We start from the raw sequence: 26338 nt of genomic DNA on the forward strand, positions 1-26338 counted from the left end.
CCCTGGCACATCTACCCCTGGTGCCAAGTTTTGCCCTGCCCCTACTAAGAGAATACTGTTTTTAACCTCTCAGCATTCTTTGCCATTCCTGCCAAGTGTAGGAATGGGGAGGGGCGGGGAGGAGCTTAATAATGTCAATTTTTAAAATCTCTCTTGGAGGTATTCTGAGGTCAGTCACCTAAGCAACGCTAGAGATGCCGGCCGACCTCAGAGAAGGACGTCCCACTTCTTGACGTCCCTGCACCAGCTTCCCTTCTCTCCTCCCACCTTGTTTTGGATTATCTCACTACGTATTCCAGTACCAGCGCACCTCCCTCCTGCAACATGCTCACGCTCCAGTCTTAAGAAGTCCCAAAAGTCATAATCTTTTTTCAGAGTTGTATACTTAAACACTTTATTGATGTATTTAGAAAAGTGGAACTATAAAGGGGCAGGATTTCACCCCTCGCAACCCTTGGCAACCCAGAAAGTCAGTAGAAAGTTGCACATACACTTTTCTTACACATATCCACACACATTCTCTGAAGACTCCCAAGAAGAAAAGCAAAATAAAGTGGTGATATACATTAGAAGTGTAGGTGGGGTAGGAAGAGAAGAGTGCTTGTTTACAGAATTTCCCCCCCTTCTCCTGCAGCTCTCAACTCCTGGCACAACAGGAGTTACGTAACATAGCGTCATGGGAGAGTTGGTGCCTGCTTGGAAATGTGCAATGTGTGTATCTATGTGTGGTTTAGGAAGGCACAGTACAGGGTTGTCATCCAAGAAGTGATGATGAAAGGAAAGGTTTTTCTGTGGTAAGGAGGGAAAAGGATGGGTATGGAAAGAGGTTGAGAAAATGACTCTGGGAGTAGGTAATTCCATTTCACTTTCTCATGGGGTGACACGGACGTGGACACGGTGCCAGGCGTTGCTGAGCACACCTCGCAGGTTCCAGATTGGGGCCACCGTGTCTGGTTGCACATTGTAGCTGTCATCTACAGCCTTACAAACAATGTTCAATTCCTTTTTCCCAGCTGGCACAGGGGCTTGCAGCTGCCATAGCCTCCAGGCCCAGGCCTTTCGGGGGCGCTGTTCCTCTCCATCCAGCTCAGCCACCTGCCAGGTTAGGCCCCCATCCAGAGACACATCCACCCTGACCACAGCCCTCCCACCACCACTCCATGCATAGCCCTTGATAGTCACCTCCCCTGATTGTACTGTCTCCCCATCCTTGGGCTCTGTGATGGCTGACTGGACTGGAAGTTCCTGAATAGATGGAGCTGAGTCAAAATCTACTGTGTCCCAGTCCACAGATGGAGAGAAGCCTTTGTAATCCCGCCGCTGCCAGTGACTGTAACTTTCCTCTGGTTCCACACTCACCTTGCCCACCCATTTGACATGGCGGGCACCCACCACACCAGGAACCACCACCCGCACAGGGAAGCCATGGTCACGAGGCAGAGGCTGCCCATTCATCTCATATGCCAACAGGACCTCAGCTTCAGGGTCCATGGCCCGAGCCAGAGGGATGGATGCTCCGTAGGCAGTCCCTGTGGGGTCTGAGTCCAATCCCTCAAAGCACACGTGGGCCTCAGTTTCATAGAGCTGGTGACCAGCCTTGGCTAACACATCACAGAGGCGTGCCCCAGCCCAGCATGCAGTGCTAATGGCCCCAGTATTCCACGCCAGACCTTTTACTTCTTTGAACCGAGTCATCTCAGAGCGTCGGTTGCCAGCGCACTGAAGAGTGACTGTGATCTCGTGCTTAGGGAACTGGTACAAGTCATCCAGGGATAGGAACAGTGACTGACACCCAGGTGGCCCTACTACAAGCAGGCGATAGGTTTCTGGGTCCAGGTTAGGTACAGGCAGATGGTTCCGGGTGAAGAAGATAGGGTTAGGTGTGATATAGTTTTCTGTCAGCAGTTCAGGGGGGGGCTCTGCATTAAAGGGGCGCTGGCTATTGACCTTCAGGGCTGGGTGACGTATAGGATCATCAGCGTAAGGGTCAGAGGTCTGCAAAGTGGAGGGTGCCTTGTCTTCAGGGCTCAGCTCCCCGACCTTGTACTGAGCCAGTATCTCACGCACATGGGGCTGGTCATGAACGGCATAGAGGGCCCAGAAGGGCTCTAGAGGACCCCCTGCTGCTAGCATCAGCTTTGATGCCCCTCCTGGGTGTAGGTCCACAAATTCTGTAACATCAAACACCTCACAGCCCAGAGTCACCCAGATCCTAGTCTCAGGGCTGCTGTGAGATCTCACTTCCTCTCTCGTGTATATGTGTGGTGACTTCTCAGCAGCCTGCAGGCAGGGCAGGGGTAAGGCAAAAAGAAACATAAATAGTAAGAAGGAATCACTCTAGTTCACCCTGACCCAACCCATAAAGTCATGGCCACTGTGAAACAGAGGTAGCAGACTCCATCTTTACTCTGCAGGAAGACCGTATCACCATGGGCTCTGTGTTAATAGCCTAGGTTGGCTAGGGAGCTTAGTAGGGCCCCTCTGTTCTGACAGTGAAGTCCCTTCCTTCCCCACTTACCCTGCACCGGTGGTCATGATAGGCCAACACTGCACCAAGGCCTAGCAGAGTCCCCATGACTCTCCATCCCCTAGGGCTGGAGTTATCACCAGAGAAGGCAAGGCTGGGGCACTGGGGCTGAAGTGAATCATTTGTAGAGCAGGCCCGAATGCAGAGCCTTGAGGGGACTGACTGGAGCCTGGAAGAGAGAGAGGTCTTCTTAGTAGCACACTTCCGATCATATGAGAGAGACAGTGAAGGCCTGGGGTTTACCAGGTTGGCCATTGGTTCCTTCAGTTGGGACTTTGTTTGTCCAGGGATGGGTGGGGCAAATGGGTGAGCTATGGCTTTCCCTTTCCTCCCTGGTAGTCACCATCTCAACTATCTTATCTGGTAGATAAAACATCATAAAGATACTGGGGGTGGGAGGTAAGGGCTAGGAGACGAGTTCTAGGATCCGATGGCCTACCTGCAGGCCTGTCGGAGACGTGAGATCACAGCCCTGTGCCGCAGCATTGTGGCAGACCTGTGGGAAAAAGATTCCAGGATCAAGACAGGGAGTTCTGGAAGGGGATGATATTAGGGCAACTTGAGGAAACCGGTGGAAGAAGGTAAACAAGGAACTCCCTGGCAAATGAGGATACTTTTTCTGTGGTAATGAGGCCAAAGGATGGGAGTGAGTGAGTGTGTGTGTGTGTGTGTGTGTATCCAAATGGGTCCTTAGAGAAAAACCTAAAGGACTTCAGAGAGACTGTGCTGACAGGATGGAAGGGAATGGGGCTGGAGGGAGGGGGTTGGTCTTCTAGAATCACCTATCTCCCATCCTCTATTCTCTACTTTGTCCACTACAGAGAACAATGTTTGGGGCCAAGGGCCGAAAGGACAGAAGCCAAAATATCTACAGTCCAGTTTGCTGGTTTATTATCTCCAAAGTCAGCAGAGGACAACTGAGGGGCAGACTAACTTAGGGAAAAAAAGGTGAAAAAGGTAGTGGTAGCCTAATGGGATGAACGAACTCAGATTCTGGAGTCGAACTGTTTTGGGTTTGTGAAACCGGCCCGGCTATTAACCAGCCCCATTGCCTAGGCAAGATATCAAGCCTCTCAAAACTGTGTCTCATCTGTGAAATGAGATCTACCTAGCAGAGTAGCTGTGAGAAGCAAACAAGTAATAATATTGTCTTTGAAGGCCTTTCAGTCCCCTCCTTTCCTCTACCAACCTTAGGGAAAAAGAAAATAGAACCCAGCTGGGAAGTGGACCCCAACCCAGGGTCCCCACCCCTACCTTGTCTATGCCATTCCTGTGAACTCAGCAAATTGGGAAGTAATGGCCACAGTGTCAGGGGATGCGCTAGGGAAGAAGTAATTTTTCCACTCTGCCCTGCAGCAGTTCCTTCCTCAGAGCACTGAGCAGATCACTGACCCCGGGAATGCCAAAATAGGGAAGAGTGAGAAAAGTCCCAATTGCTGGTGAAATGCTAAAGAGGGGGGCGGGCAGGGAAACTGCGAGGGCGAAGGCAATAGGAGCAGGAGCAGAGTCTGCATTTTACTCCTGGGCCTTGAGATCCTCCCTCTCCCTCCCACCTTACCTCGACGCCAGCAGCCTACTTATAATAACCAGGCTGGAGTGGTGCAAGTAGGGCTGACTTACAGGTGAACTTGGTCAGCCCAGGGTCCCAGGTTTGGGAGAAGCAACCTTCTGCTCCAAAACAGATGCCACACCCCTTGTGCAGGTGGTGGCCCCTTACTCCCCAGGGGCACTTTAGGTAGGAGGGTATATCCAGCCCCAGAGCACCAGCACCCAGTCCCCTGCCACTGCCCAGCCTTGGCACAACAGTGTCTCGTAGCAGCTGGGCAGCGGGAGTGGAGGCGGTACCGGCAGTTTTTGTTCGAACCCACGGGGTTCGGAGCACTGCCGGGTCCCAAGTTACCAGCCCTTATCGCCCAGGTTACCAGCCCTTCCTCCACCTCTTCCCTCTCCCAGCCCCCCAACCCCCTTACCGGGTTCGGCGTCCGCTCTGCGGCTGGTTTACCCGCCCGGCTCCAGACGACGGCTGGCAAAGGGGCGGGGCCAGCACCGTGACGTTGGTCCAGAGTGAAGGACCACTTTCGCCTCTCAGCTCGTCCCCCAGCCATTGGCTGGCCGCTGGCCGCCTCCCAGCTGCTGTGCCCGCCTCCTGGAGCCTGAGGCAGGCAGGGCGCCACGAGGGGAGCTCCGAGCTAAGGCTGTTTTTTGTTTCCATCCCCGCTCGACAAGGAATGGGACCCTCACTGTTGTCCGGAACCGGGCAATGGAAGGTGACGAGGACTCCAAAGGTTGGGCTAAAGGTGGGAAGTTTTGAGATGCCCCCACCCTGCCCCTACAGCTGAGACACAAGGTGCGTTCACTGAAGAGGCCTCGAAATCCAGCAGGCTTTCTCCCGGCGGTGAGCTCCGCCTCTACCCTGTTTTTGACAAACGTTTGTTGCAACTTCAACAGCCTTGTTTGTCTTTTAGTGGAAACAAGGTCAAGCGCTCAATTCTCTTATATCCAACAATAAGAGCAGGAGTGAAGCCTAAATAGTGGTTCAAAGACTTTGAGTTCCCTTGGACTTGCTGATTTTCTTCCCAAATTATGGAACCAACAATATAGCTAGCCATTTTTTTCCTTAGTTAAGTCAATTAAAAAATCATTGGTCATAACGAAAGCAATAACATCTTAACACCCCAAAGTAGGATTATAATCCCTCTCAATCTCAGAGTAGAGAGCACTAAGACGTTTGCAATCACCCTTTATCGTTTGGTGCGGGACTGAAAACTTAACTTTGTTATTGGCTGGCTGTGAACCTGGGGCAAACGTGTCCACACTGCCCCCTAGAGCTCAAAAGGTTGAACTACAACCTTTAAGTGAAGGTCTTCTCTTTAATTTTGGAAGATCATTTCCCCTCCCTTTCTGCTCTAAAGTGAACTAGAGCTTTTGCCAGGAATCAAGGAACCTTGGAGGGAGTACTAAGAGATGGGAAAGGGAATTGACAGGTAAAAGGCGATTTTGGCCCAGAGGTTTTTGGAAATAGAAAGATTTCCAACTCAGCTGTGTTCAATTAAATCTTTGGTGAGGTATGATGCCCAACCTATCCTACCAGCCTTGAAAAACAGGCTCAGCCCAAGGATACAGAGAAATCAGTTAGGAACTCTCTGAAGCCACAGGATAAGACTTCTCCCTGATAACAGTATCACCTTGTGTGCCCCACACATACTTTACATAATTGACATTTAAACCTCAACTTTTCTTCATTTTACAGAAGAAGAAACTGAGGCAGAGAGCAGCTAAGTAACCTGATCAAGGCCACAGCTGGTAAGCTGGCAGATGGGACTGCAATGCCAGCTCTGTTTGACACCAGTCCTCTTTCCTGTCCTTCTGCAACAATACCCAATCTTTCTCTTTATCATTCTCCCCCATCCACCTCCACTTAGACTGTGATGGACTGAAGGGCTTCAAGTACAGTAGCAAACAAGAGCAGATCTAGAAAAAAAAAAAAAAGAGCAGATCTAGGAGAAATTTTCCTGTTGGGGTAGAAGCCACATGATCAATTAAAAACACAAATTTAATGATTTTTTTAACCTTCTTTAACATGGACCCCTCTGAGATACAAACAAGGCAATGCACCCTTTTGCTGGAGAAATGCACATAAACTTTTGCATAATACTTCAAAGGATTCACAAATACCACCTCTCCCTCCAGTCTCATCCGTTGTCTGCCCAGAGATCCATAGACACCCCTCTCTCCCACCAATATATGTTTCATTAAGAGGCCTAAAAAGTAAGCTAGGTCAGATTTGATGAGCTCTCTAGTGGCCTGGGAATAGGAGTTTAACTGCAATAAAGGGAATATTTTCCAAATTGGGCTATGTCATTATTCAAGAAAAGATTAAAGGGAATAAGGAGATACCAAGATGTAGGAGAGGGTGTGTTTCTGATTCAATAAAACACTGGATGCCCTTTCTTCCAAATTTCTTGTATCAGACAGAAAAATAGCAAAAAAAAAAAAAAAGAAAAAAAAGAAAAAAAAAAGAAGCAACACTCCAATACACTTTTCTTTTCTTTTTTTTTTTTCCTTTTTTACTTACATTAAATACATCGGTAAATCAGCAGTCGCATTCTGTTACCACGATTGTTATGTTGGGAGAGGAAGAAAAGGGGAAAAAGGCAAATGCTTTCTTAGAAGAAGAAAAAAAAGGACACCCCCCCCCCAAAAAAAAACTGATCAGAAAAAAAATGAAGAGCTGGGAAATAAAAAGTAAGACCCCCAAGCCCAAGAGAGCTCAAAGGAAAGCAGAGGAGCTGGTAGGAAATAGAAGGAAGGCAGCAGATAGGCCCAGAAGCTAAGGCCAATCCTGTTCCTGAGGGGGCTGGGGAGGGGAGAAGAAGCCTGGAGAAATGGTTTCCCAGCCCCAAGGCAATGAAACACTTCACTCCTGTTCCATGGGGAAAGATGCACAGAGGAAAAAAAAAACAAAACAAAACTTCATTTCTAAGGAATTTAAGAGAGCTATCCTAGTTCTTCCACTTATAAGGACGCACTGGGTGCTTTGGGAGGCTGGTAGGTGCTGGGAAAGGAAGGGGAAAATGTATGTGTGTTTCAGGGCCACGGGAACTAAGGCTGCCCCTGGAAAAGGAAGGGAAATGAGTCTTAAGTGGAAGAACCTAAGCTGGGTCCTTCAGAGTCTCAGCTCCAAGGATTTTTCAGCTGCTCTGGGACAGAAGGTAGTCTGTAAACCAAAGGGTAGAAAGGTTCCAATCCTAGGTCACTGTGACCTTTCCTATCTTACTTCCCCCAGTTTTCCCAAAACTCTGGGCTGGAACAAGAAGGAGTTTAGAGTTCTCTCTTGCCTTGATGGCTTCCCAAAGACATCCTAAAATACCTGATGAAGGATGTGAAGAGTGGCTAGAGATTTAGAAAGGACCCACGTCCCCTGGTGATGTGAGGCAGCTGTGATGGACCTTCAGTGCCAGTTGTCCCCTATTCACAGGAACAGGTGTTATGGTGTGAGGGGGCCACAAGTAGGCCTCTGTGGTATTAGCCCCTAGTGGTACGTGGATTAAACCACTGGCTGGGGGTGGGTATGAGGATAAGGATGGAGGGACTAAACTGAAGATACTAACAAAGGAGAAAAGATTTAGGGCCTGATGGGAGGTGGAGGACAGAACAGACTGTACAGTGGGAATAAAGATCATACCTATTTACAGGGAAGTAGAAAAGACATGGTAATGGGTGGATCATTGAACATGAACCTTAGGAAAGGACAGAAAACTCCTCCCTCTTGCCTGACCCTTCTTCACTCCCATACCATGGCCTAGGCTATCCTGAGACCACTCTCTAGTTGCTCAGTTAATTACCCAGGAAAGGCAAACCTATACTCGAGAGCTAGGTTGGCAAGAATATAGGTTAAGAATCAGAGTTGGAGGAAGCAAGCAGTGGAGACTGGGCTTGAGTAGCTGCCACTGGTCCTGTTCTCTACAGCCCCTCCCAAAACCTCATATATATACTACCTTGGGTTCCATTTAATTAAAAAGGTGAGAGGGCAGGTAAATCAATCAAAACCCCCCATAAAACAAGTATCCCAAGTGAACTACCACCAATTAAAGTGCAAACTGCAGGGGAATATAGTGGCTGGGGCTGAGGCCATCTAAAGGCCAGAGGGGGGGAAATGCATATGTATAAATCAGAGGATGGGTATCAGAAACTGGTCCCTCCTCTAATTAGATCACAGCAGAACCAAAGATGCAGGCAACCAGTGAAGATTCTTTGGAGGACTCTGGGGTCCAGAGTCTCCCCCACTATGGGGGAGGAGCTACCTAAGAGGCTGGGTGAGGGGGAAATTAGGCCTTGGAACAGTTCCAGAGCCATAGGTGACACTGCATCTCCACCTTCTCCACCTCTGCCCAGTTAGCTAACAACACAACTACCCAGTCCCCGAGAGCTTGCCTTCCCTTTCTCACCTCTACCTAGAAACACCCTCCACAAGGCCAACTCATGGAGACTGCAGTGTTTTCAAATGAGAAACTCCAACCAAAAAAAAAAAAAAAAGGACCTGTTTCCTTACTCCCTCCTGCTCTGAGCCTTACTCTTCCCCAGGGCCCTTAATGTGACTGAACTGGAAACCTCCTTCCTCAGTTCCTGGGTTCACCACCTTCTCCACCCTGGGGAGAGGAGGAAAAGGGGATCAAGAACAGGGATTGACCAAAAGCAGAAGGAGAAGGGGCAGGAGACAAAAAATGTTTTCTGAAAAAATGAGGAGGAGGAAGAGGAGGAAAGATTAAGTAGGTCACTGTCTTGCACCTATAATACAAAGTGAAGAAAGTTTGTTTTGGAAGGTTAAGTCCTGGGGGATCTGACCCCCAAGCCCCAGAGTAGGGGTAGGAGGCCAGTGGCAACAGCTGCCTGGTGTTGGTTGCTGAAGCGTTAAAAAGTGCCATGACGGAGCTGTCAGAAGGCAGCCCTTGGGAGCCAGGGCTCAGTGTGCTGTTACCGTAGGGGCTGTGTGCTGAGGGGTGGGGGTGGAGGTTATTTCTTAGCTCTCGTGCTAGCTCCATACTTGTTTGCTGCTAGCCACCCCCTCAGTTGCTACAACACTGGCTCTTGTTCTGCTGGGACTGCTCATGGAGATCCACGCCTCGGCTTCGGCCTGCTGCACCCCCCAGATTCTGGGGTTCACTCTTTGGCAACTTCTTAGCTAGAGATAAAAAGAGAAGGGGAAAAAAGTATGGTCGATTTTACTCATCCCTCCAAAGGACTATGGGTAGGGGAGAGATGGGGAAGGGAGAAATCTGAGAAATTAAAAGAATGTTTTGAAGAGGGGAAAAGGTTCACTTGTAAACTACATTGAAAATGAGGGGGCTAAAGCCGCAGCCAAAGGATTGAGGTCATAATGGAAAGTTAAGATATTTCCATACCTAAAGTTTTCACAAGGGGAGACATTCCCCTCTACCCTTATGACTTGGGTTAGTGATCTTGTCTAGAGGCAAGGGAAAAAGACAGGAAGATCCCAGGCTGCTCTGACCTTACCTATTGCCAGGAAGAGATCGTTCACGTTCATAGCTGTCTTGGCTGAAGTCTCCATAAACAATAAGCTGTTGTCATCTGCATAGGCCTGGGCCTCCTGCAAGGGGTGGATGTACCAGTACTCAGAATGTAGGGTAGGAACAAGTATTGCCTTTCCACTCCCATGTAGCACCAGAGCTAGGCAATATCCTAGGTTCCCTCCCTTTAATTGCCCCTCTGAGCCAGCTGGCCCTGGACCCATATTTTGGTGACAACTCCCTCAAGGATAACTCATGGTCTAGACAGCTTAATCCAACAAGCAGGTGTCAGGAATCTTAATTATGAGGAAGAAGGTGAGTTGGTTGGGGGCTTTTAGGTTGTGACACTTGAATAGTCCCTTACCTCAAATTCAACTGCTCCCTCTTTCCCGTTTTCACATCAGTACCCCCATAGCTGGTATTTCCCTACCCCTCTGCTCTGGAATTTTCTTCTGTCTCCTCTAAAACCTCCTGGCTGTCATTAGGGTCACAGTGTTGCTGTATTTAACTTGGTGTGGAACTGAGGAATGAGATGATAAATGTCCTCAGATGAGGTTTTCAGAGAGGGCAGGTTTATGAAAAAAAGGTCCCAAGCACAGAGGGAGTGTGTTACAGAGGGATTCTCTGGGCCATCTTACTTCATACTCCACCATGCGCTTATTGGCCAAGTCAGCTTTGTTCCCCGCCAGGGCAATAACGATGCTAGGACTGGCCTGTCGCTGTAGTTCCTTTACCCATGTCTTTGCTCGGGCGAAGGTTTCCTAGGAAAACATAAGAGAAGAATTGGCCAGAATGACTGCCAATCCAGGTCCATCATCTTCAAAACCCAGTCTCAAAACTCACCTCTCCCAGGCAGGCTTCCCTCACTGAAACCACTTGTGTCTTTGTAATCCATTACCTCAGTCTTACCAGTACGTGGAAGTGTAAATTATATTCTTATTTTGCTATTTCAAGAACCAGCTTTCTCTTCCCCACCTATTTTAATTCCTCTAAATAAAAGCAAGAGAATCTTCTCAGCCCACTTACCTGATTAGTAATGTCATAAACCACAATGGCAGCTTGGGCACCTCTGTAGTACATGGGGGCCAAGCTATGGTATCGTTCCTGCCCAGCTGTGTCCCAGATTTCAAACTTGACTGTTGTGTCATCTAGACAAACAGACTGGGTGAGGAAGGCCGCTACGGATGAGAGAATGGAGGGTAAGAAGTTGTAAGTGGGAGGGTCAATGGGAAAATCCCAGCCCCCTTCACAATATTTCCATTTTCTGTCTAAGACCAGTCACCACCCAGGTCATTGAGCTAAGGAAAAGGTTTTCCATTCCCCTCCTTATGTATAGGTCCTAGAAGCAGGATTAAGACTGCCCTTGGCTAAGTCCTTCCTGCCAGAAGTTTCTCTACCTAAGGAATGGGGGCACACAAACTATGAGGGTTAGGGAGAAGAACTGACACTTATACCAGTCATCTCTCTTCTAACCAAAATAGAGGAGTAAGAGATGATGACAGAAAATAAGCTTCAGATAGAGGTCACATCAATAATTAATTAGAAGACTTTAAAGCCTGATGGCAAATCCCACCATTATCAATATTATTTGGCTGTTACTTTTTTATATAATCTTCTGCTGGTCCAAGAACACATTTCCAAGGTGACTAGTAAAAGCAGGGAAGGAGTAACATGGGAGTTCTCATAAAAGATCTTTTACTGAACTAGGGCCCTATTTTGGGAGTAGCAGAAGGTAGAAGGTAGCAAAGGTGGGAAAGGCAGATGCCTTTTATCTTTTGTATTTAGTTCTAGCCTCTCTTTTACCAGGCATGTGCATCAGAATCATCTAAGGAGCTTTTACCAACATACATATCTATACCTCCACCAATCTCACTCTATTTCCAATACTATTCAGTAGATCTAGGATAGGGCCCAAGCATGACAGGATGAAAATGTTTCCCAAGTGATTCTGAAATACATTTTTGATTATGAATCACTGCTCTAAACCAACCCTGCTCAAGATGACACTCAACTGAACTTCAAATGGATTAAGAAAAAAGTGGGATGAAGACAAACTGAGATTTAAAAAATTAGTTGATTTTCTTGGTGTGCAATGGTCAACCTTTCTAATTTTCTTCTAGGAAGCAAGGAGACAAACATATACCTACTTTTTGTCATTATGGCAGTTTTTTTTCTGTTTTATAAAGGATTTCCATTCCAAGGAGCTAAAAAGGCCAGCTCCACAGACAGGTACCTAGATCTCCCTTCAAAAGCCTCACTAAACATTGAGCCTCTTCTTTCCCTGAGGTACTCACCTCCAATAGTGCTCTCTTGGTACTCATGGAACTGCCCTTTGACAAAACGTAATACCAGGCTAGACTTCCCCACTGCAGATTCACCCAGCAGGACCAATTTGAACTGGCATATTTTGCTGGCCTGGGGCTGCCCATTGGGCCTGGCTGTGCTTCTGCTAGTCATGGCTAGATTATCAGAATGGGAAAGGGTGGAGGGAGGGGGATGCCACAAAGCGGCAAAGGGGGGAAGGGGGAAGGGGAGGGGACTTCAGACTTCAACAGTCCTGCAAGAAAAAAAAAGTGGGTAAAATTAAACACAGGGACATTGCAGCTGCAATCCATTTTAGAGAAAAGATAAATCTCTTCATTTCTTTGCTCCTATGAGGACTGAATTAAAATCATCCACCATTAAAAGGTTATCCCACTGACAGGGTCCCAGGCAGCTGACACTCAGTGGTAAGAATGGGGAACAGTAAGAATTGCATCTGGGGGCACCTGGGCGGCTCAGTTGGTTAAGCATCTGCCTTTGGCTCAGGTCACAATCCCAGGGTGCTGGGATCAGGCCCTCTCTCTCTCTCTCAAATAAATATTAAAAAAAAAGAATTGCATCTGAAGTGGAGTTTGCCCTACTACATAATCCTCAACTGCCAAGGGAGCTGAAATGGAGAGACTGAAAACTGTGTGAAATAAGTTTATTTCCCATTAATTCCCCACCAGGTCTTCAATTTTTTTTTTTTAAGATTTATTTATTTGAGAGAGAAAGAACGTGAGTGGGAAGGGCAGAGGGACTCCCCACTGAGCCTGGAGCAGGACACAGGGTTCGATCCCACAACCCATGAGATCATGACCTGAGCTGAAACCAAGAGCCAGATGCTCAACCCAGGCCCCCCACCCCAGGTCTTCAAAAAACAGCAAACCGATCAACTTTTGAGACATTTTTCCCCCCTTTTTAGAGGGGGAGAGAGGGAGAGGGGCAGAGGGAGGGGGAGAGAGAATCTTAAGCAGCCTAGGACGGAGCCTGACAGAGGGCTCCATTTCCCAATCCTGAGCTGAAATCAAGAGTCACATACTTAACCAACTGAGCCACCCAGGCACCCCCAAACCAATCAACTTTTAGTTGGCCTGAAGAACACCCGAATGCACCCACAGGTGCCCTAGATCCCCAGTACCCTGGTATCCTGGTGCTGTCTTTCCCCCGACCCCCATCTTTTTTCTAGCTTTCAAAATGAAAGATTTACTCTAGGGGTATGAGAGGAGTTACCCCTCCCTAAGAGCGGGGGTAGCTTCTGGTTCCGTATCCTTCATACATAACCAGTAGTCTTCTTGACATTTCTGAAACCCTAACCAGGGTTTATTTGCCAAAAAATCTGTTCTTTCTCATTTCTGGTCAAAGGTGAGTAGAAAGATAGACCACAGACAACCAACAGACCACATTCAGCATCCACTCTTTCACTTTGCTCCTGCCACCTCTCCAAGTCTGAGAATCTATCAAATTGAAGAATCAGTAGGCCTGACCTACTCTCAACTTGCAGCTGTCTTCCAGGTGCCTAGGGATTAGATAACTCTCCTAACAGCTGTAGCCCTCCATATTAGAGGCAAAGAAAGAGGGTGTACCTTCTAAACACACGCAGGAGTCTCAAGAGGATGATGTAGGCGTTTTTTCTTTTTTAAAGATTTTATTTATTTTAGAGAGATAGCGGGGCGGGGGGGACAGAGAGAAAGGGGGAGAGAGAATCCTAAGCAGACTCTGTGCCGAGTGCAGAGGTGGACATGGGGCTTGATCCCAGGACACTGAAATCATGACCTGAGCCGAAATCAAGACTCACACGCTTAACCGACTGAGTCACCCAGGCGCCCCATAGGGGTAAATTTTCAAGCAATAAACATTTGATGAAAATAAACTGAACTACCTATCTTTACCTTTCAAGAGGCCTGGAAACCTGGTGGTGGAGGAAGAGACAGAGGTTGAGACTCTTGAGAGTCTAATCATCCAAAATTGAATGTATTTCATCATTCTGACTCTGAGGGGAAAGGGACTATGAGATTGAAAGGAATTAGCATGATCAGAGCATGCAAAACCTCTGTCCAAAACCTAAGCATTACTTGGGTTGTACTTTGTTCAAATTAATCTTTTCTTTTTTCAAGGTTGATTCTAGTAACAATCTGTAATTCTAGTAAAGCTAGAAAAGACAGTAAAGACAGACAAGCAGAAAAATCATACAAGAGGCAGTGCAGAGGAACAAAGCCTGTCCAATTCACTGGGTTTATTTTTACAGTTCTGCTTACTAGCTGTGAAGCTTTGGGCAAGTTACTAAATCTGTGCATTCATTTCATCTGTAAAATGGGATAATAGCCTTATGAGCACTTACTTCATAAAACTGATGTGAGAATTAAATAATAGAATTAATTTTTTTTTTAAAGACTTTATTTGACACAGAGAGACACAGCGAGAGAGGGAACACAAACAAGGGGAGTGGGAGAGGGAGAAGGAGAAGCAGGCTTCCCGCCGAGCAGCGAGCCTGATGTGAGGCTTGATCCCAGGACCCTGGGATCATGACCTGAGCCGCAGGCAGACGCTTAACCTAGGCGCCCCGGTAACAGAAATAATTTAAATGTAAGTATCTGACAAGTGCTCAATGAATATTAAGCTACTAATCATTACTAATGACATCAAGAAAATTTCAGAGCCTTGCCTTCCACCTTTATAAAATGGAAAAACTGCCTACCTCATAGAGTAGCAATGAAGATTAAGGAAAAGATGTGTTTAGCATAGTGTTAAAAAATAAGTATTGTTATTTAGTGGCCCTGATTCACAGAAAAGATGAACTTAATATATTAAAGTATATCTCAATATTAATTTTAACTAATATATTCCTAAAAAGCAGGCTTGATAAGAAGTAGAGAAAAAAAAACAGAAAAAACAAAAGTGTAAAGAGGAAGTTAACGGGAATGAGATAGAAGTGAGAACTCAGAAAAGTCCCAAAGTAGACTGGATTAAGATAGAGGAATGTAAGAAATTACTCTGATTCTACTGGGTATTTTATATTCCTCAGGCCAGTGAGTCCTAAGAATCCAGATATACATAGGCTATTTTGTGATGAAGTTTTCAGTGATTTATGATGAAATGATAAGAAATAGAGACAATATAGCAAGTTTTGCATAAAGCTAAATTTATTCAAGAAAAAAATTTTTTTAAAGTAGGCTCCACACCCAGCATGGAGCCCAACACGGGGCTTGAACCCACGACCCCAAGATCAACACCTGAGCTGAGATCAAGAGTTGGACACTCAACCAACTGAGCCACCCAGGTGCCCCTAAATTTATCCAATTTAAAAGAATATTCTTTATAACAAGATTTCTAACTTACTTTTCTTTTTTTTTAAGATTTTATTTATTTGTTTGTCAGACAGACAGTACAAGCAGGGGGAGCATCAGGCAGAGAGAGCAGCGTCCCTAACTTCTTACTTAGTATTAATTTCCTCTCAAAAGTAAATATATATATTATACAAAAAAACCTCTGAGACCTATTTTTAAAAAATTGTAGAGGGGCATCTGGGTGGTTCAGTTGGTTAAGTGCCTGACTCTTGATTTTGGCTGGGTTCGTGATCTTGGGGTGGTGGGATCGAGCTCTGCGCTGGGCTCCCAACTCAGTGTGTAGCCTGCTTAAGATTCTCACCCTCTCGAATAAATAAATAAATCTTAAAAAAAAAAAAAAGTTGTAGAACAAAACACATGGTTAGATCCTATTTCTGTAAAACAAAATTCTGTATAGAAAACAGTATGGGAGGGGCACTTGGGTGGCTCAGTCGTTAAGCGTCTGCCTTCGGCTCAGGTCATGATCCCGGGGTCCTGGGATCGAGCCCTGCATCGGGGGGCTCCCTGCTCAGGGGAGAGCCTGCTTCTCCCTCTGCCTCTCCCTCTCTATCTGCTTGTGTTCCCTCTCTCGCTGTGTCTCTCTCTGTCAAATAAATAAATAAAACCTTTAAAAAAAGAAAGAGAAAGAAAACAGTATGGGAGGATACATACTCAACCTCTGAGGAGAGTGGGATTGAGGAGGGTGGTATGTGAAGGACTCAAGATTTTTTTCATTCTACACAATTTTTTTAAAATAGGAAATATAAATTTTTAATATTTTTAGGACATACATTTAAAAGCTTTCTAGGGGCACCTGGGTGGCTCAGTCAGTTGAACGTCTGCCTTCATCTCAGTTCATGATCCCAGGGTCCTGGGATCGAGCCCCGCATCGGGCTCCCTGCTCAGCGGGGAGCCTGCTTCTCCCTCTCCCTCTGCAGCTCCCCCTGCTTGTGCTCTGTCAAATAAGTAAATAAAATCTTAAAAATAAAATAAAAGCTTTCTAAATAATTTTTAATGCTTTAAAAAATAATGGTGATAGGCAGTAGTAAGCTTTCTAAATACCCATATATGGGAAAGCAAAACTCTCAAATTTAAATTAGCTGGTCCAGGGGTACTGGGTAGCTTAGCTGGTTAAGCGTCTGCCTTTGGCTCAGGTTGTGGTCCCAGGGTCCTGGGATTGAGCCCCGTGTCAGGCTCCCTGCTCTGCAGGGGAGTCTGCTTCTCCCTCTGCCCCTCCCCCCGCTCCTATTTTCTCTCTCTCAAATAAAATAAAAAATCTTAAAAAAAAAATAAATTAGGGATACTTGGGTGGCTCAGTCGGTTAAGCATCTGCCTTCAGCTCAGGTCATGATCCGGGGGTCCTGGGATTGAGCCCCACAGCAGGCTCCCTGCTTAGCAGCTTGCTTCTCCCTCTCCCCACTGCTCCTGTTCTCTCTCACTATCTCTCAAATAAATGAATAAAATCTTTATTTTTTTTTAAAGATTTTATTTATTTTTGCGAGAGAGAAAGAGAGAACGTGAGCATGAGTGGGGAGGGGTAGAGGAAGAAGCAGACTCCCCACTGAGCAGGGAGCCCAACACAGGCTGGATCCCACAATCCCGAGATCATGACCTGAGCTGAAATCAAGAGTGGGAGGCTTAATCAACTAAGCCACCCAGGTGCCCCTTAATTAGGTTCTTAACCACTAGTCACAGTTCTTTAGCTCTTTTCATTCTCAAACTGTGGGACCAGATCCCAGGACCCTGAAATCACGACCTGAGCCAAAGGCAGACACTCAACCGACTGAGCCACCCAGGTGCCCTAAATGAAATCTTTAAAAAATAAATAAATAAGTTGGTCCACAAAATCCTAAATTCTGGGAACCAGTACTGCAAGAATCAGTTAATTAGGTTCTTCTTTTTTTTTTTTTAAGATTATTTATTTGAGAGAGAGAGCACTTGCGAGCAGGGGGGAGAGGCAGGGGGAGAGAGAGAATCTCAAGCAGACTCCCCGCTGAGCATGGAGCCCAAAACAGGCAGGATCCCATGACCCCAAGATCATGACCTGAGCTGAAACTGAGTCGGAGGCTTAACCAACTGAGCTACCCAGGTGCCCCTTAATTAGGTTCTTAACCATTAGTCACAGTTCTTTAGCTCTTTTCATTCTCAAACTGTGAGCTGTAAACCAACAGTGACCTTGAAATCATTTGGTGGATCATGATCAGAATATTTGGGGAAAAAAAAAGAAAAAAGAAATAGAATAAAAAATAACAAGTGTATTGCAAATAATAAGAATCATTTTGTGAAAATGTTTCACTTTATGTGCACACACTGAATTATGATATGAAATGTTTTATTATGAGTCATGATAAAAAAAAAAGTTTAAAAAACACTGCTCTGGAGAGGCCTGACAAAAAAAAAGTTTAAAAAACACTGCTTTGGAGAGGCCTGACAATGAAAGATGGGTTAATAAGAATGGGAGAAAGTCAAGTTTCTGGGCAGCCTATAGGCTATGGTTACTATTACAGCACTTCTAGATGAAATGAAGCTGAGGGCTGAATATAGCTCTTCAGGGGTCAGAGGATTCTCCAACCCTGCTACTAAAGTTATGACGCAATTATGAAAATGGGAAGCTAAACTAGACTGGGGCAGTCCCCTGTGGTGTCGGTAAGGGCTTTAGAATCAAGCAAGGTTGAGTTTTATTCCGTTTTGCCAGTTGTAACCCACTGTGATCTTAGGCTACTTAACTCCCTTTGCCTTTCTGAGCCCTAGCTTCCTTATCTGTAAGGATCTTTGGGGAGGGAGGGGAGTAGGAAAAAGTAGTAAAGAACAGAATTTGAATTCAATTCCAAACTTCTGGGTACATTTAAGAAATTTCTTTCTCGGGGCGCCTGGGTGGCTCAGTTGGTTAAGCGACTGCCTTCGGCTCAGGTCATGATCCTGGAGTCCCGGGATTGAGTCCCGCATGCGCAGGGAGCCTGCTTCTCCCTCTGACCCTCCCCCCTCTCATGCTCTCTATCTCATTCTCTCTCAAATAAATAAAATCTTTATTAAAAAAAAAAGAAATTTCTTTCTCTTGGGGCACCTGGGTGGCTCAGTCGTTAAGCGTTTGCCTTTGGCTCAGGTCATGATCCCAGGGTCCTGGGATAGAGCCCTGCATTGGGCTTCCTGCTCAGCAGGAAGCCTGCTTCTCCCTCTCCCACTCCCCCTGCTTGTGTTCCCTCTCTCACTGTGTCTCTCTGTCAAAAAATAAAATCTTAAAAAAAAAAATTTTTTTTTTCTCTTAGAGTTTCTCAGAATCTGTGAGGAATTATTTTTTAAAACATATTTATGTGGCACTACATATACATTGTTTCATAACAAAAGATAGGCCATCATAACGCTACACACTTTAGAAAACAGATGACACCATAGGAAAAAAAAACTACAGATGATAAGCTGATCACGTTTCCTTTAGGTGACATATATATGCTATACCCTTAAGACACAACAGTAAAAGTTACTAGATTCTTTGACTTATTCACTCACATTTTCTTTTTTCTTTTTTTTTTTTTAAAGTAAGCTCTACGTCCAAGGTGGGGCTTGAGCTCACAACCCCGAGATCAAGACTCACATGCTCTACCCACTGAACCAGCCAGGCACCCCAATTATCTGCTCACATTTTCATCTATTTCAAAGCATGTGATCCAAGGGGCAGAACACTAAGCCTCAATGTTACTACTTTACAGTAAGAAAACATGGGAGTTAGAATGGACTGAATTCTCATAGGCAGACACATGGCTCTAGGCCTGGGAAAACAGTAGGGAGTAGGGGAAATGTGGAGATAGGAAACAGTCACAAACACATTCACGTTGCAAAACCTGTCACACACCCCCGCCCCCGACAATAAATTAAGCCAGAGCCCAGACACAATCAGCAAACTTTCTTACTACTAAGCAACCTTGGATCATCACAGATTAGGAACTACTGGGTTAGAAAAAACTACCTCCTGGGGTGCCTGGGTGGCTCAGTCATTAAGCGTCTGCCTTGGCTCAGGTCATGATCCCAGGGTCCAGGGATCAAGCCCCTCATCGGGCTCCCTGATCAGCAGGAAGCCTGCTTCTCCCTCTCCCACTCCCCTTGCTTGTGTTCCTGCTCTCGCGATCTCTCTCTCAGATAAATAAATAAAATCTTAAAAAAAAAAAAGAAAAAACTACCTCCTACCCCAGTGTATCACCTCAATAATATGTCTTACCTTCCCTGTTCACAGTAATTGATGGGCTGCCCATCACTGTGCCTTGATCTTTAATCTCAACATGCATATAAGGGTATCATGCTTTTTATGCAATAGCTAGGCTCTCAAAAGATCAGGGGTACAGAAGTGAGATATACATAAGATTCAAATGATTTGGGGCACCTGGGTGGCTCAGTTGGTTAAGCGTCTGCCTTCGGCTCAGGTCATGATCCCAGGGTCCTGGGATTGAGTCCTGCATCAGGCTCCCTGCCTGTTTCTCCCTCTCCCTCTGCCTTCCGCTCCCCCTACTTGTGCTCACTCTCTGTCAAATAAAAAATAAATCTTAAAAAAAAAAAATTCAAATGATTTCTAGTGGTGATTTTTTTTTTTTTTTTGCTAAGAGTTGACAATAAGCCAACGATCCATTCAAAGACAAAAAATAAATCACAGCCACCCAGCCAAGTGGTGTGATTACCTTCAAACCTGAGGCAAAAAAAAGGAGGGCAAGGAAGTTATTCTTCCCTTCAACCCTTTCAGTTTGGAAGAGAAAAAAAAATCAGATTTGACTTCCCTTCGATGTGCAGCTCCACAAAAAAGGTTTATCAAATGACCATTAACTAGGGAGGACTTAGGGTTGATCACAGCATCAGCCCACTGGGGAGGGGAAAGGTGGAGGATGAAGGGGCAAGTTCTTGAGTGTGGGCAGCACCCCTAGCAGCTCAGGAAAGTATAAATAGGAAAGGTTTCTTAGCTTGCTGATCCCAGCTAGAGCAAGACTATTCTTCAGGCCCCCCTCTACATGGTATCTTTGAGTCTCTATGTCAACCACATTATGAAGCCTTTAGAAGTCTATTACCTATTAAGAGAGACTAACTTCCAGATATATAGCCACTGGAGTCTAGCCCACACCCAAATGTCAGCCCCATAAGGTCAGTTTCCCAGTTAAGAGGCGGTCTAGAGGTCTAGTTCAGTCTGTATTTTACAGGTAAGGAAACTGAGGCATATAATATTAATCAACTTGCCAGTATTACCATATAGACAGCTATTACAAATAATGTTAATCAACTTGCCAGGTGTTCTCATACAGACAGCTAAATCTCCTTTTAGCAAGTACTCCTAATTTAATATACCACTATAACTCTTAAGGAAGCAGGAGATGCTAACTCTGAATTGAACTCTGCAGAGGACACCAGGACAGAAAGAAGAGTTCAGACTGATTAGTTTCTGCCTCTATTCAGTTTTGATAAGTACTTCCTTGGGACTAAAAACAAGGTAGCTAGACCCAGGCCTTCCCTGAGAACTGGATTCCAGTTCCACAGTCTTTTAACAGAACTCGCTCATTACTATGCCTCTCTAGAAGGTCTTCATCAACCCTGCCAGGATGGTTGAAATGGAAATAATTTAATGGAAGATGACAGGGAAAGAGTGGTAACTTTTACAAGCGTCTGTGGACCTTGGGACTAATCTAAGAGATTTACTGATTAGGGAAGATAGGGCAAAAGCCAGTAAATACCTTCAACTCTCAACCCAAAATTACTAAAATCTTGAACTGAGAGTTCTACTACTTGGCTCAGCTCTTCCATTGTTTATCCAAGATTAACTAATGAGTCATGGTCTTAAATGAGAGTCCTTCCACTTCTCCCCACTCTCTCCCTTATATTTCCCCAAAAGGTAAAAAGCATGCTTATCTCTTATCAGCATGGTAGTACAAGTTCTTTATTATTGACCTAGAAAAGACAGGAATGCCCTTCCTCACTTTGTCCGCCTAGTAAACTCCTAATTTATCTTTTAAGGCCAAGCTTAAATGTCACCTTCTCTGTAAAATTGCATAATTACCCTCTCACCCTAGCAGAATTCATCTTTGCTTCCTCTGGGGTCCTGCAGTATTAAGATGATATTTCTATCACAGCACTTACTACATTATATAAGTTAGTGGTGTGTGTCTGTTCTGCCGAACTATGAACTTCTCAAGAAATGTGACGATTTTTTTTGTCATTTTGACTCTCCAGAGCACAGCACAATGCCTGGTCCCTAGTAGGTGTTCATTAAATGCTCCCTAAATTAATTAATGCTAAAGCAGACCTGCTTCCCTCCTTCATCAATTCCTCCCCTTCTGTGTCATCTGGATAGCTTCTCACTCAGTTCCATTTGGGAATGTTTTTAATAGTCTTCAGAAAACCAATTCTCTCCCTGGCCTCTTTGTGATCTCCCTTGGATGGAGGGCCCCCTTGGGACCCAGCCCACAAAGTACTGTTGCAACTCACATGGGCTAACTGCTTTTCCTGTCACCCGTTACTATGCTCAGATGGCCTAATCATACCCAATATGCGGCCCTCCCACCCTAACACTGAAGCAACTGTGGCTTAAAGTTCCCTGAGTTTTCAGTTAATGTTAATTGTTCAAAAACTTTGGGACATTATCTCTATTAATTTCTGAACTTGAGAAACACAAGTTAAAAAAAAACCCAAACCATGAGAGCTAGTGAACATTCTGAAAAGGTACCCACTGCCCCTAAACCACAGCCACAATCTGGCCCAGAAATCTGCATACACTTTGCTCACCTGGTTGGCTCCTTACTCAGCTCAGTTACTGTTCAATGACTAAATCTTTCCTACAACACTCTTGGGAAGTGGGAGCGTATTGTGTAGGGTTTTAAGGTATCCTTCCTCCTAGAGGGCTGTTGCATTTCCTTATTTTAAGTTCATTGTCTAACACTTTGGTTACTTTCCAATCTGAAATGCTTTAGGATTAGGGAGCAGTTTATACACTTGCTTCTCCTACCCTATGCCTCCTCAGAAGTCAAATTCGTATCAATGCATAAAAACAAGGAAACTATAGAAAAGCAATCCTTGCTCCTGGGAAAACTAAGAGTTACAAGGTATAACTTGTAATCAAGTATGACTTGAAGAATAAGGGGAAAGACCTCTTCTCCAAATAGTTTTTAACTCTCGATCTGTGTCAGATTGTTTCTTGAAGGTAGACTTTGATTAAGAGGAAGGTCGAGGGACACCTAGGTGGCTCAGTGGGTTAAGCATCTGACTCTTGATCTAAGCTCAAGTCTTGATTTCAGGGTCGTGAGTTCAACCCTGCTGGGCGTGGAGCCTACTTAAAAAAAATTTAAAAAAAAAAATAAAAAAGGAAGGTGGAAAAGCAAAAAAAAAAGTATAGAAGAAAGGGACAGGTATACCAGCAGGATGTAGAAAATGGCAAAGCCTATAGAGACAATTAACACACACACACAATTTTCTCTAGGACTGGCTTTGCAGAAGGAAAATAAAAACTCCTCGGGGTACATAATCAAAGTTTCTGGGGGCACTGTACAAAGGCTGGGCACACTAGAGCCTTCTAAAGCCAGTAAGGGCAAATTCAATTAATAAGGTGGTAGAATGAAATGTCCCAACTATACTGAAGTTTTAGAGGAAACAATTTCAAATCCAGAGAAACTTGAGAGTTTTCTTATATCACTACAGAAAGACAGATACAGAGGCCCTTTAGGAGAACCATCATCATCTTTTAGGTTAATGAAAGGACAGTTATATAATCTGAACATGCACAGACCATGAACCAGAAGATAGAGGTCTCAAATTCCTCACTTCAGCAAAGATCCAATAATTCTCCCAAACAAATGATTCACCTAATGTTCCTTTCCTGCCCATAAAAGAGAAAAAAGTACTGGCCACCTATTTGGGCATTTCCTAGGATACCCAGTGCACAACTGGGGGCAGGGGGCACTCTGTGTGTTTTAAGGATAACCTAGAGTACACCTCTCTGCTTGTCTGATTTTGATAGAAGGAAGACAAAATGAGAGTAAAAGGAGCACAATAAATAACAGAGTATCATTCCAGACGGGAAAACTGGAAAGAATGAGAGACCAGAGTTTGGTGAGAACGTGAAAACAGAACTGCCTTTGGTGGCACATCCCCAAAGCAAAGTGAGATTAGTCTGATCTGCTGCCTCTAGTCGACCTTTCTGGACAAATGAGAGAGGAATATGTGGGAAGATTTACACTTTGTGCACTTCTGTACATCCTGAATATTTTAAAATATGTACATATTACTTTTGTAATTCAGAGGAAATGTAGTTATAAAATACATTTGTATAAAAAGGTAAAAGGAGGAAGTATAATAAGGGAAAATCCAATAAACTCCAATCTATGGGGGACTAAAGAAGTCAGCAGACCATTAAAAATATATGGGGGAGGGTAGACTCCTGTGCCTTAGTAATCCATCTTCTTTTTCTCTACTCACTCCCTTCCTCAAATGCCTCACTGTTGAGGCATTTGACCCAACTTTCTAATAGCACAGAAACCTGGGCTCCTGAAGTAGACAAAGAACAGGGGTGATGCCAACCTTCTGGAATGGAATTTCTCACTCTTCCTCAAATCCGTTCCTCAGTGATACAACCTCTTATTTCCAGGCTTGGTTCCACCTAACCATTACCTGCCTGGGAAATACCCAAGTGTAAGTCCCACAAAAGTTTCACCAACTATGGTCAGAAGATCTCATGGTGGCTGGGGATCTCTAAGCCCCTTTCAAGTGCGGATAATAAAATCACTGATCCCCTGCTTCTAGGTCAGAGATACAGTATCCACCATACACCAGATTATTAAGCGAGAAAGAAACAAAAACCCCCCAAATCCAACTTCTTAGCTCTTTCACAGGACTGCACCCTAACCCAGCTGAGACTGGTAACAAGAAACAGATACTGCACCCTAAACCAGTTCAGGCCAAGGGAAAGTGTAGGGGCTGAGTTTGGAACGGCCAACAGCCACAGAATTTTTTTTTTTTTTTTTTAACTTTTGTCTTCATTAGCTACCCCGGGAGTACCCAAAAACTTCAGGTTACCGCATCTCGATACGAAGAGGAACAAAAGAGTGGGTCCTCCAAGACCCAGATCCTCCGGCCCACCCTTGAGCATTCCCAGAAGCTCCCGTAACTGATACCAGGCCCTGGGGCCACTTCGCCAACTAGTCTTCTAGATTAGTAAAGCTTTCGTCTTTTGCCTCCGTTCTCCCTCAATGAACCCAAATCCCTCTCGGCTCAACTCAGGGGCACCCTAGTTATTTTTATAATAGTCACTTTCCCTGAAGAGAATGGCCCTTACCCAACTAGGAAGCCTTCTCAGGCCCTTCCAATTAGTCATTTCGAGACCCCCAGCCCCGGTTACCCTCGCATACCGGGCGTCAGGTTTGACCCCTCCTCACCTCCCGGCAAACGGGCTTACCTCACCCATGGCCCCGGCCCTTTCCCCCAGCTCCTCCCTCTTCAGCGCTGCTCAATGAGGCCTGCCCCTGCCCTCACACAGCTCGGGGCCTCCCGCGCCGGCCCCTGGCCCGCCAACAGAACCCGGCCGCCTCCCGGCCTCACCAACTTCGGGCTCCCAGCCCGCCCGACCCCCTCCTCAGCGCCCCCATTAGGCCTGCGGGGGCCCGGCCCCCTGCTCCCCTCTCCAGTGGGCCACTCTGACCCCTCGCTGAGGCCCAGACCCGCCTCTGCTCTCAGGCCAGACTGTTCTCCTCTCCCGGGCGCCTCCGCCCCTGCCCTCGTAGGCTCCATCAGCCCGGTACCTGGGGCTCCGTCTCCCCCGTCGGGCCCAAGCCTGTGTCGAACAGACAAACAGCTGCAGCTCAACCAAACCCTCCTGCCCCTCCTCCTCCTCTCGTCCTGGGGCGGGGGCCCCAGCCAATAGCACGATTACCCGCCTACATCAAGGGTGGGCGGTGTGTGCACTAATCCGCCAATCCTCTGGAGAAAGGCGGGCCTCTTCCGGCGCTATCACCAACGAGTACGAGCGAGGGACTGGACAGGCGGGGCCCCAGACCAATACAGAGAGGGAAACTCTGAAGATGGACGAGGTGAGGAGCCACTAAAGAGCGAGCTTTCTGAGACGGGGGCGGTGCACTATTGACAGGCGTAGATGTCAACCAATAATATCTCGACACCGTCATGACCCCGCCTTTTGACTCATAAACATCTAATCAGGTGAGTGATGGAGGCGGGTCAAAGTGAAGCTTTAACCAGTACTGGGAAGATTCGGAACTTGAATGGCAGGCAAGGCGGGGTTGAAAGAAGCCTTAGGAGGGCCGCTGCTGACCTTCGCCCCTCCCCCCGGATTTGGCGGGGACTGACCCTGGGGCCCCGCCCTCTATGACAAATTGGCGGCGTAAAGAGAAGCATCTCACCTGAGGAACCGGAGCCTGGGAATTTAAGTGGCACTCTCGTCGATGCGGCCTCCTTTTTGTGGGGCCCCAGAGGACAGGAATTTTTGGGGTGGCCAGCGCCGGCGGTCTGGGACGTTTTTTGGTGGGGCTGAGACCGAGGCAACTCCAAGAAGTGGTAGCTTGGGGAGACTTTAACCCCCTCCATAATAATTTGTCATACAGACAATTGATATATTGAGTCGTATGTAAATGTAATTAAAGTATCTTTAGAAAACTGTGATATGCAACAAAAAGGAAAAACGACGAGCTTACTGGGAAATTCAGTGTCAAGGCGAATTCCCATGGAACCCACGTCCAACCACTTTGCTGTTCCTCAGTCCCTCCTAAGTCTCTGAAATTCTGGAACTGCCACCTTGTATGTATATGTATGTGGTGTGTGTGTGTGTGTGTGTGTGTGCAGGGGATGATTCAGGTTTGTGGGGAAAGTGAAGTATGTTTCCATTTCCCCAACAGTAAAATGCGGGCAACAATTCTAATTTTGCCCACTTTCGGCACTATCCCAATTGCATAAAAGAGGCCGAATTGGGGTGAGGTGGGTAGCCCTGCACAGAGAGATTAGGAAAGGGGCGCTCTGAAACCAACTATCACATACACACATTCATATTCTCTCTCTCACATCATTCTTTCAGTAAATATGTAAGTAAAGGAAAGAGATGAACTATAAAACTAGGAACTTTTGTTTTTAATGAATTACAAACTAAATTACAAATAATGTTAATAGCAAGAACACTTGAAGACAAGAGG

At 45.9% G+C, this 26338-nt stretch overlaps 2 protein-coding genes across 2 annotated transcripts; both read right to left on the reverse strand.

Annotated features, from left to right (window-relative positions):
- Nucleotides 1-268: 268 nt before the first annotated feature.
- On the reverse strand, nt 269-6429 carry SUOX (sulfite oxidase). The gene is made up of 4 exons (XM_045873231.3): nt 4498-6429; nt 2967-3023; nt 2519-2696; nt 269-2280 (listed from the first exon to the last, which is right to left on the reverse strand). Exons 1-4 carry the CDS (start codon nt 4737-4739, stop codon nt 871-873), a joined length of 1887 nt encoding a protein of 628 aa, XP_045729187.1. The 5' UTR covers nt 4740-6429; the 3' UTR covers nt 269-870.
- A 2584-nt stretch (nt 6430-9013) lies between these two features.
- Nucleotides 9014-25085, reverse strand: RAB5B (RAB5B, member RAS oncogene family). Its single transcript, XM_045873232.3, has 6 exons — nt 24941-25085; nt 11850-12112; nt 10582-10733; nt 10194-10316; nt 9542-9635; nt 9014-9209 (listed from the first exon to the last, which is right to left on the reverse strand). Exons 2-6 carry the CDS (start codon nt 12010-12012, stop codon nt 9094-9096), a joined length of 648 nt encoding a protein of 215 aa, XP_045729188.1. The 5' UTR covers nt 12013-12112; nt 24941-25085; the 3' UTR covers nt 9014-9093.
- Nucleotides 25086-26338: the final 1253 nt, after the last annotated feature.

This window comes from Mirounga angustirostris, unplaced genomic scaffold, assembly GCF_029215605.1.
Source record: "Mirounga angustirostris isolate CCGP_5_RB_7025 unplaced genomic scaffold, mMirAng1.0.hap1 SCAF_5, whole genome shotgun sequence".
Lineage (NCBI taxonomy): Eukaryota > Metazoa > Chordata > Mammalia > Carnivora > Phocidae > Mirounga > Mirounga angustirostris.